The 10,387-nt window shown below is 43.3% G+C and overlaps 2 protein-coding genes across 5 annotated transcripts; both read right to left on the bottom strand.

Annotated features, from left to right (window-relative positions):
* Window positions 1–12: 12 nt before the first annotated feature.
* Window positions 13–4,076, bottom strand: CUNH11orf42 (chromosome unknown C11orf42 homolog). Of its 4 annotated transcripts, none has more exons than XM_031387723.1 (3): window positions 3,377–4,076; window positions 715–1,468; window positions 13–304 (listed from the first exon to the last, which is right to left on the bottom strand). In XM_031387723.1, exons 1-3 carry the CDS (start codon window positions 3,446–3,448, stop codon window positions 147–149), a joined length of 984 nt encoding a protein of 327 aa, XP_031243583.1. In that variant the 5' UTR covers window positions 3,449–4,076; the 3' UTR covers window positions 13–146. The 4 variants fall into 4 exon arrangements, with proteins under 4 accessions (XP_031243583.1, XP_031243581.1, XP_031243585.1 ...); XM_031387721.1 differs by having other exon boundaries at window positions 670–1,468; window positions 3,377–4,075; XM_031387725.1 differs by having other exon boundaries at window positions 185–405; window positions 3,377–4,074.
* Window positions 4,077–9,211: 5,135 nt separating this feature from the next.
* On the bottom strand, window positions 9,212–10,387 carry LOC116100787 (olfactory receptor 52W1). Its single transcript, XM_031384520.1, has one exon. The coding sequence runs from the start codon at window positions 10,204–10,206 to the stop codon at window positions 9,244–9,246; it is 963 nt and encodes a 320-aa protein (XP_031240380.1). The 5' UTR covers window positions 10,207–10,387; the 3' UTR covers window positions 9,212–9,243.

Below are 10,387 nucleotides of genomic sequence, written 5' to 3'. Positions count from 1 at the left end.
CTGTGGCCCTATGAAGGTTGTATATAGGTGGGGGAATCATCAGGGGCATTTTTCTCTTTGGTAATAACACTGATGATAGGGTTTCAAGATAGCCCTTTTACTGTTAGAAGGTGAGAGGACTTGATGCTTAGGGGAAAATGGAGACTTCATCTTTCTGGACCCTGGAAGAAGAAGCACACAGGCCCAGGGTGCAGCAGCTGGTGTTTATTGGGGACCAGTATCCCTATGCCAGATCTTAGGGGCCTTGCCCCCTGCATCTCTTGCCTCAGCTTCATTCGTCGCTGTCGAACTCCGAAGACAGACCCTGCAGCAGGGGCAGGGACATGGAGTGCCGGTCGGGGTCCCCGGGGCCCCCACCCTGGGCTCCTGGTGGGGGGTTGCGGGGGCTGAAGAGCCAGTTCTCTGCTAGGGTTGGGGATAGTCACAGCTTGACTCATGCCCTGGTCTTCCTCCCTAGTCCCTCCCTCTGATTCTCTGTGCTACAACACCCCCATCCCGCCACCTTACCACAACCATGCTTCCACCTCACCCTCCCCTTGGCTCCCTCAGTCCTTCATGAAGGTCCTGTATAAACTCTGGGCTGCTGAACCCATTCCTTTTTTATATTCCCTGTACCCTCTCCCTCCAATGGTCTTTCCCATTCCTCATCTTCATTTCCCCTAGCAGTACCTGAAAGCATATAGGGGCCCCTCCGGAAGGGGTTTCGACCCTTACAGGAGAATCTGGTGGGTCTGCCTTCTAGCCCTTCTTGGGGAGGTGGTGTAGGTGGGGCTGGGACAGGTGGAGGTACATCAGCAACTTCATGGGTATCAGCAGGTACTGATGTGGGGGCCAGAGTTGATATGATGCTAAGGCTAGGTCTAACCCAGTTGGCTCCTTGGGGCAATGGGTCTTTGGTCAGAGACTTCTGCGGTCCCAGCACACCCTTGGGCTGCAGTGAAAACTTGAGGCAGGAGAAAGCAATAGGTAGTGACCGCTGTAATCGGAGCAGCTGGGGTTCACGGGCTGTAGGCAAAAGCCCTAGCTGCAGCCAGGTGCAGGAGAAGACCTGGTAGATGACATAGATGCTGTGAGTGCTTCGGAGCCAGGGAAGATTCTGCTGTAGGCTCACCTGCCCTGGTGGTAGCAGCAGGAAAGCAACTTTCTTGCGCAGACCTCCCATATGTAGGCGAATCCTGCAGGGCTGCCCATCCAACATTCGCATTTCTTCATAGGCTGTCTCTGCTCGGCCATTTGGTGAGTATTCCCGAGTGCAGTGGGCAAAGACACCCTCAGACCCTGCCTGTTCTAGAAGATTTGGTAGCAGCCCTACTGATTTCAGTGCCCTTCGGCCCTGACGACCTGGCAAAGCCAGGCGGGTGTGGGCTGGACGGGACTGTTTCACTAGCACACCCAGTAGATCATAGTAGGCTGCATCCGACAGGAAAGGTACTGCCACTACATTGGACCCAAAACGCTCCTCGATGACCTGCAGGTGGCCAGTTTATAAGTCAGGGGCTGAGTTAAGGTCAGAGGTTGTCTAACTTGTGTTGTCTAAATTGACCTACCCACCATTGTTCACTCTTTAAGTACTTTGCTATGGTATACTAACAGATCCGTTTCTTATTTCCCAGTTCCCTGTAGAAGAATCTAATGTCTTATTTTGTGCCAAATTTTGGTAAATACTTGGATACATGAAAGAATGAGACCTTGTCTTTATACTAATGTACCTTGGGCTAATGGAGGGAACAAAAATGTGAATAGTAGTTAAGTAAAATAATAGCAGGATGTGTCAAGGACAAATGATTTAAAAGCCTTTGTCTTTGATAGAAAGATGATCAAAGGAATTTGGTAGGTGGCAGTACTTGAGCTTTGGAGGAATTAACAGGTTGGGCAGTAGCATTCCGGACAGAATGGTCAGCCAGGGAAAATCCCTGAACCTTTAGGAACATTTAAGAACACATAATTTCATATTACTTGCATTTAAGGAAGGAAGAGGAAAGGCACACAGAAAGTAGGATATGGAAAGTCATGTGTATGCCTTTCATAAATGTCTGTTTTATTCAGAGGCCAATGGGTAGCCAGTTATAGGCCCATGGTGGGAAGATGGGACTAGGAAGAAGAGAGCTGATTTTTTAATAAGCATAAAGCAGGAAAGAGAAGTAACTTAAGACTGTTGCAATAATTGCAAGCAAAACACAACTTTAGTTCCTGAACTAAATAATGGGTAAGAGTTGAGAACACAGAATTGGTAGAACTTGGTTTCTTTATGGATGTGGAAAAAAGGATTCTTCAAAGATCATGCCTAGGTGATGGGTTATATGGGTAATATTAGTGAAAAATAGATACACAGATGTAGGCTTATAATGTCTATCCTTTTTTGGGATCAGTTACCTCTTACATGCTTTCTACTCTAGCTACAAGGGGATAGTTCTTTCTATGTGTGTCTGATGTCTCATCTTTGTATTGTTCCAATATCTGTTTAGGGTTTCCAGTTCCTTAAGTTTGCTCTTATTATTTATTATTATTATTTTGGGGGGGTATTTTTGACCAGTTCACGAGAGTACCTGGGAACCTGGCAAGAGCCTCTTTAGTAGTCAGTAACTTAGCTGTTGTAGTTTTGACCCATTACAGATTTCCTTGGCTGAGCCTTCTGGTTCTCAGTTATGCTAGATTACAAAACCACACAGAAGTTCTAAGTTATCTACCTTTTATCTCCCAGATTCCACATATCTGTGTTTTTACACTGAATTTACCCAATGACCCCTGAAGCTGCTCTGCTCTTACTTTGTAACTTAAAGCAGTGTTGAAGTGCTGGCCTGTTGTATTGAAAGAAAGAAATCAGAGCACTCAGAGGTACCCTGTTTTGCTTGAAGTTGGCACATTTATTCTGTGTATCTCTGCCCCGAGTTACTCACTGAGATAATATAAGGAGAGTTCTTTTTTCTTTTCTATAGTGGAACACCTCACTTAGGATGTCATTTTAGCATGTCTAGTATAGGTACAGACTTCAGCACTGTTGAAACCAATTAGTCTTAATCTTGGGAAGACCCTTTCTCTCTTTTCCTGCCTCCCTTGCCTTTGTGGCTAGCATATTCCCAAGCAATGGGAGTTAATGCCATTAAGTCTGCTGGATGCTGCTCTAAGATGGTGGTTTAAGATGGAAAATACACATTTTTTTCCCTTTTTTCTCTCATGGATTTTGGTTTTCATCTTAAATTTACTGCTGTTCATTTACCCATTGTTCATTCATTCAGGTGTATTTTGTGACTTTTATAAGTTGATTGCTACTGCTACTCTTGTCTTAGATTTCCCACCTCTTCCTATACAGAAACCACCTAAGACCCAGCCTGGTCATACTTTGCCACTTTCTCCTTAGCCCTCTCACTTTACCTACCTTATCCTTGATGAGGGCCCAAGTGGCATCTGCTTCATCCAGCGTTAGGAGGTGGGGGGTACTGACCAACATAGTGGGGAGTGGGAGGGGGTGGGCAAGGTAATGGCTGCTGCAGGAACCCCCAAGCTGCCCAGAGAGCTAGGGCCCACCTACCTTGGGCTACTCTAGCATGAGGTCATAGAGGCCCTGCTAGGTGATAGAGCCTTGGATACAGAGAACACTCTAACTCCACTAGCCTCATTGCAGCCTGTGGGTCATAATATTTACAAATTTTTATTTCTTTTTCCCATTTCTATTACTGTCTGCTGTTTTACTTTCCCTTTATGTTCCTGCCCTGCCCTGTCCTTAAACAGTGCAAAGATGCTCTCTTCTTTCATCTCTCTCCTCTTTTCACTCACTTTTTTCTTTTGTCTTGCCTCATGGCCTCATGGTCTTCTGCCTCAGCCTGGAGTGGTCATTATATTGCTTCAGGCGAGGAAAATGCAACATATTCTTTTCTGTCCCAGTCTCATCTGTAGTTCTTGGTTTGAGTTCTTTAAGGAAACAGGGTAGGATCACTCCTCTTATTAACTGCTTTACTAGAGTTACTGCTATCTAGTTAGTTGTGGATTACTTCTCTTTGAGGTTGCATTAGGGTCTGGAAGGACATAGAAGTATAGATCAAGGCTTAGACTGAAAAATACATCATCATCATCATCAAGAACAACAACAACAACAAAAACAACAACAAAAACGACAGAACACCACCACCACCACCACAGGGATTCTCAACTTACAAATTACCAGGGAAATTTGAAAATTACTGATACCTGTCTCCTGTTTTTACAAATTACAATTCAATTCATCTGGGGATATGCCTGGGAATCCTAACTTCTAAAAGCTCCTAGGTTGAAACCAGTTATTAATGAGTGGGTTGTAAATGCGGTAGAAAGCAGGTGTGTGTGGGAGTGTGTTAGGCTGAGCAAGCAATGTGGAGAGTAAGATCTAGATGAAATTATGTTCCCTTAGTAACTGGCAGGAATTTTCAGGAAGCCAGAATTACCCAGGTAAACATGAAGTTTTTCTTCATGTTCCATTCCTGTTGCAGGCCAATTGTAGTGTAGTAGTTTCTCTCCCACTCTCATTATTACTCTTTTCCCTTGTGCCTTTGCCCAGAGAGCTCACCTAATGTTTTGCATAATAAGGATGACTCTTAAAAAAAAATTACTATAGAACTTTTTAGTAACCATTTTCCCACTCAACACTTTTGTCTTACTGTTTCTGAGGTCTCCTGGAGATCTCCTGTCTAGGGGGTGTTTTGTTACAGCTTGACCTAGAGAGAAATGCTGTCTTGCAAAGCTGCCTATACTCAGAGCCAGCTTGAGGTACACAGAAGGATATAGCAGTGATGGGAAAGTGTTATCAGGAAACTGTCCAAAGGAAGTACAGTTGGTCTCAAGCCAAAGGCACGTCTCCTCAAGCAGTACTAATGCACAGACAGGTGCCAGTTCTGTGAGCAAATGCTTGACAGTAGACTTGGGCGGTCCTGTTTTCAGGAGAGGAATTAATGTCAGATATTTGTTGAACTTTTCAGTGCTAGGGTGTGTGTCCAATACTAAATGTATTATCTTAGATGATCCTTTTAGATATTTCTTGTTTTTGTTTTGTGTTTGTTTTTGAGTCAGGGCCTCACCGTGTAATCCAGAATGTCTCCGAACTCATTATGTTAACTGCAAGCTGCCCGAATTTCACAGCAGTCCTCCTGCCTCAGCCTTCCGAGTGCTGGGATTACAGGTGTGCACTACTGCCAGCTTCTTTTCTGAAGTATATATTATTATTTTACTTTATAGTGAAGAAAAGGTTCAGAAAAACTAGTCAACAACACACAGTAAGTAGTTAACAACAGATCTAGGGATCCAGCTCTTAATGCTGATGATCCTCTTGGTGGTGTTGCACTGCTCACTTCAGTGTGTAATGACAGAAACACATGTGAGAAGGAAGTGGTCAGGCTGCAAGAGAAGCCACAACAGTCCAAATGAGAAACCTCAAGTTTCTTAAGACAGACGAAACCAAGTTCCTTCTTTTTTGTGCCTATTTGGCAAGGCCCTCACACAATACCATCTTGCATATTAATTAGAGATGTAAGTTTTAATGTTTTTGGGTGTTTTGCCAACATGTTTGGCTGTGCATCATGTGTGTGTGTGCTTGGTGCAAGTGGAGGACAGAAGAGATCATTGGATTCCTTGGACTGGAATTAGAGGCAGTTCTGAGCCAACATGTGGGTGTTGGGAATCGAACCCTCATCCTCTGGAAGAGCAGTCAATGTTTTTAATTGCTGAAGCATTTTCTCCATTCCTGATCCAGCATGTCACTGTGTTACTGAAGCTGGCCTCCCACTTGTGTACTTCTGACTTAATTGCTACATTCGAAGATATATACCATCCTTTCATTTTGGTTGAGAAGGAAAAGAAATACAGTGTAGTGTAGTTGGCAACTCTGTTCCCCCAGAAAGAAATTTTGATGAGGAACACTGAGGTGGAATAAGAGACAGATAGAGACAAGTAGAAAGGGCAGAATCATGTCCCTTTGCACCTCTGCAGTGTAAGAAGTACAGCTAACTGAGAAGCAAATGCAGATAGATGACAAGGGGAGTCCAGAATGAGAAGACATATATGAGGTCAATTCAGGGATGGCTTATTAGTCAAATAGGAAGCAGAAGCTCTTAGAATTTTTGCTCATGGACATGGTTCAGAGGTTAGATTGGGTTCTAATAAACTACTCAGCTGGAAGTCCTCATCTTCTGCCCTTTTCTTGCCTTCCAATTCCCATGAATTTCTAAGCTTCCTAAATTCTGTGATGCTATACCTTAACTTGAGTAAGTCTGTTTTTCCTTTTTGCTGAGAGTCTGAGACTGAAAGATGCTCAAGGAAAACAGATGGTAACTAAGTCACGAATGAGTTGGTGAGCCTGAAGGTCAGACTGTTTGGGCCATATCTTTCTAGGATTTGTTTCCCATGTGGCACCATTCTGTGGTTATCTTTGGAAAGAGGTGCTGATTGCCTTGAGGATATGAGAGTGATGTGTATGGAAAATAAATAGGACTGTTTATGCAGAGAACATGGGATTCTTTGCGTGAATCTCATCGTAGCATAAAGTAGTATTGACAGTAAAGATATAGAGTGATAAGGATCCATAATGTTCTCTTGCTTCAGGCTGCAGGGATAACTATACAAACTCTTGATGCTTTATTTTAAACTTTTAGGGATAAATATGTAATAAAGCTGAGAATTTCTAAGTTTACAGAAAGGGAATAATATTTCATATGTTTAGGAATGCCCCCATTGAGATTCAGGGCAATGCCCTCTAGTCAAACCTGTTATTGTTCTTTTCAGATACCGTTCATGTTCTTTGAATATGTGAACATTTACAGTAAGTGAAATAAAGACTATAAATAGGGTCATAATGGTTGGGGCCAAAGTTATGGAAAAGATGTTTCTACAGAGATTATTTATTTTGAAAGTATAGGTGATGGGCAGTGGGCATATAGTTAATTCTCAGGTTATTATGAAGAACCAGAATGAGAGTGTTGGCAAAGCTTTCTGAACATATCTCATGGTAGGTATATATGGAAGATCATCGATACACAAATGTGTTAGATTTTTGGCTTGAAGAAAAAAACATTCTCAGCACACAGCTTTGGAACAAGCAAACTGGGAGAACTGTGCACAGCTAAGAGTTGAAGGTGCCTTATCTTCCCATGGCGGGATGGTAACAGACTCATTGCTCATGAACATTGATTGCACATGATTTTTCTTTCAATGTATCAGAGAAGAAAATGGTGTGTGTGTATGTTTGTGTGACTTGAGACTATCACACATGAATTTCTTTATATTTCTTTATAATAATGTAATAAATATCCTACTGCCATACATTTGTTTGTTCACATCTCAGTTATTTTCTCAGACTAGATCAAAGGGAACTCTCGTAAGAGAAGTATATGGATACCATAGCTTGTGGTCCATCAGGTTCATTATGTCTGTGTGCGCACACACATGCACAAAGGAGCCAGAGCTGAAGGTGGGTGTTTTCCTCTGTCATCCTCCACCTTATGTTTTGAAGCAGTTTTTCACTGAATCCAACCTTACTGATTGGCTAGGAGCTCCAGGGATCTGTCTCCTTTTTGTCTTCCTCCTCCTCTTTCTCCTCTTCCTCCTCTTCTTCCCCCTCCTCCTCTTCCTCCTCCTCCTCCTCCTCCTCCTCCTCCTCCTACTCAGAGCTGGACTTAGAGATTCGCACCTGGCTTTTATGTAGGTGCTGGTAATCTGAATGGAGGTCATTATGCTTGCAGGCAATGAGTGTTTCCCAGAGCCATCTCTTCCAATTCAGGACTAATATTTTGTTAGCATTTTACAAAATCTTTTTGTAGAGGACTTTTAAATTTACAACTGCATGAAAAAGGTTAGTTTTGAGAATGACTGAATTCATACACCGTTGACTAGACCAGTGGTTCTCAACCTATGGGTCACCACCCCTTTGGCAACCCTCTACCTCTAAAGATATTTACATTATGATTCATAACAGTAGTAAAATTACAGTTATGAAATAGAAATGAAAATAATTTTATGGTTTGGGGTCACTATAATATGAGGTACTGTATTAAAGGGGTGCAGTTTTAGGAAGGTTAAGAACCATGTGGAATAGATGCTCTCTTCACCCAGTCAGATTCAGTGTGATTTTGAAATCATGCAGACATTTTGAGGTACCTCTTCCTTGTTTATAGGAGTCTATTAAGACCCCATTTAGCCCTAGAAATGATTAATGTCCTTCAGTTTTGGAGCTACCTCCTCTGTGTGGTATCTCATGGTGCTTGGTCCAGCTCTTTGTTCAGGTTTCCATAACTAACACCAATATTGTGGTTATGACTGCAGTTTTCTTTGATTTTACAGCTATGACTCCCTGCCTGTTAGATACTACTCCTTCCATTGTCCAGCCTTAACTGAAAACGGGCTTCCTCCATTGGGCAATACCATGTTGCTTCCCCTGTATTATTTTGTTAGGCAGCTGCAGCAGCATGAAATATTCCCATTTCATCATATTGCACCAGTATCACATGCTGTTAGTGGCAATGAGCAAGACAGAGAAGAGTGCTGATAGGGATTTTACATTCTTGCATGAGGGTACACAAAAGGGCAGGTTGACAAGTGATCATAATGACCCTTTAAATATCAGCTTTATTATTATTATTTTAGTTGGACCCCTGACTCCCAAAATCACAGCCTCAGAGAAAGAAGTTGTAGTTATTGCTTTGGGGGTCTTTGTTGGAACTGAAGGAAGATAAAGTAGTGATTACACATGAGACCAAGAGAATTTTTTGATTGGGAGTATCTTAAGTCCTATATGCTGGCTTAATTGGCTCTATAGGGTGCATTTTTCAGATTCTTACAATGTGGAGTGTAAGTTTGTATAGCATCTTTAGAACAGACTGAAAGCAGAATCTGGCTCCAGGTACAGACAAGGGTGTAACTACAGACAAGTACCTACACATCTAAGAAGCAGAGTGAGACTTCAGTTGAAAGGATAGGGTTGAGCAGGAGAGGGAAATTCTCCAATAGACTAGATCTTAGAATCTCAATTAGTTCCTTCATCTCCTTTATTTTCCCTTCATGGTAATGTGTAGCCCCTGCTTTTGCCTCATTTCAAGTAAGAGATATGACTGGGTAGACCAAAGTTTACAGGTGCCAGTGATATACACACTAAGGGCGTCACAGAAAATACCTTTTGAGTCATCAAAGTTCTATGCATATAGGACAATGACAGTATAACCCACATTCCCAGACTCCAGCTTTTGCTCCAAGGGATTTCCCCTACCCTGTTTACTTCAAGGTCCATCAAAACTGCTTTTTTCTGAATTTGAACATTTCTAAGAATCGATCCCTGATCTGCTTGGTGCGGACCCCATAGATGAGAGGGTTGAGGGCAGGTGGCAGCAGCAAATAGATGATGGACAGAAGGATATGCACTGGCTTTGGGACAGTGTGACGACCAAAGCGATGTGTGAGGAAGGAGAAGAGACCAGGCACATAGAAGGCCAGGATGACACAGATGTGAGAACTGCATGTACCAAAGGCCTTTACTCGGGCCTCCTGAGTAGGTAGCCGAAGCACAGCATGGGCAATGAGCCCATAAGATCCAGCAATGCCCAGAATATCTACTCCAGACACAGCCAGTGAAAGTGCTAGCCCATACATATTGTTGACCCATGTGTTACCCACCACCAGCTCTACAATTGCCATGTGTGCACAATATGCATGGTGTATGATCTTGGCATGAAAGTGCTTAAATCGTACCACCAGCAGAGGGAAAGGCACTATAACAGCTACAATTTTCAGTGTCAGTGCTAAGACTGCATAGCCTACACGGGCTTTAGTAACCAAGATAGGGTAGTGTAGTGGACGCCCCACTGCCACAGCCCGATCACAGGCCATGGCCAAAAGCACACCAGATTCCATAGCAGTCAGTGCATGGACAAAGAACATCTGGATTAGACAGGCAGTGTATTGTACAGGTTGGGGTCCAAGCCACAGCACAGCCAACAACTCTGGGGCTATAGATGTGGCTAAACCCAGGTCAGTAGCTGCCAGAGTGGCCAGGAGTAGAAACATGGGTTGGTGCAATGTAGAGTCTACTCGTATCACTGTCAGAAGTGTTGTATTGCCTAGTAGGGCCAGCAGATACATGAGCCCAAACACTAGGGTCAGCCAGGCCTGGCCATCTCCCAACCCTGGGATGCCAGTCAGTATAAAGAAAGCTGGGGGTTGGAAGGTAGAATTGGACTGTGAACTTTCTGCCATTCTGTAAGGATGAAGTTTAGGTCTTATGGGGGCATTGTTCCTGATGGGAGAAGTTCAAGAGGAGGAGAGATTCTAGGGATGTTACAGTGCCACAAATCCATCCATGAACTGGTGAAGGGCCTGGAATATTACAGGAGCGCAATGATCTTTGCTTGAGGCAGGGGTTTGATTGGTAATTATT

This window comes from Mastomys coucha, unplaced genomic scaffold (assembly GCF_008632895.1).
Source record: "Mastomys coucha isolate ucsf_1 unplaced genomic scaffold, UCSF_Mcou_1 pScaffold21, whole genome shotgun sequence".
NCBI lineage: Eukaryota > Metazoa > Chordata > Mammalia > Rodentia > Muridae > Mastomys > Mastomys coucha.
This window is presented reverse-complemented; position numbering and strand designations above follow the sequence as displayed.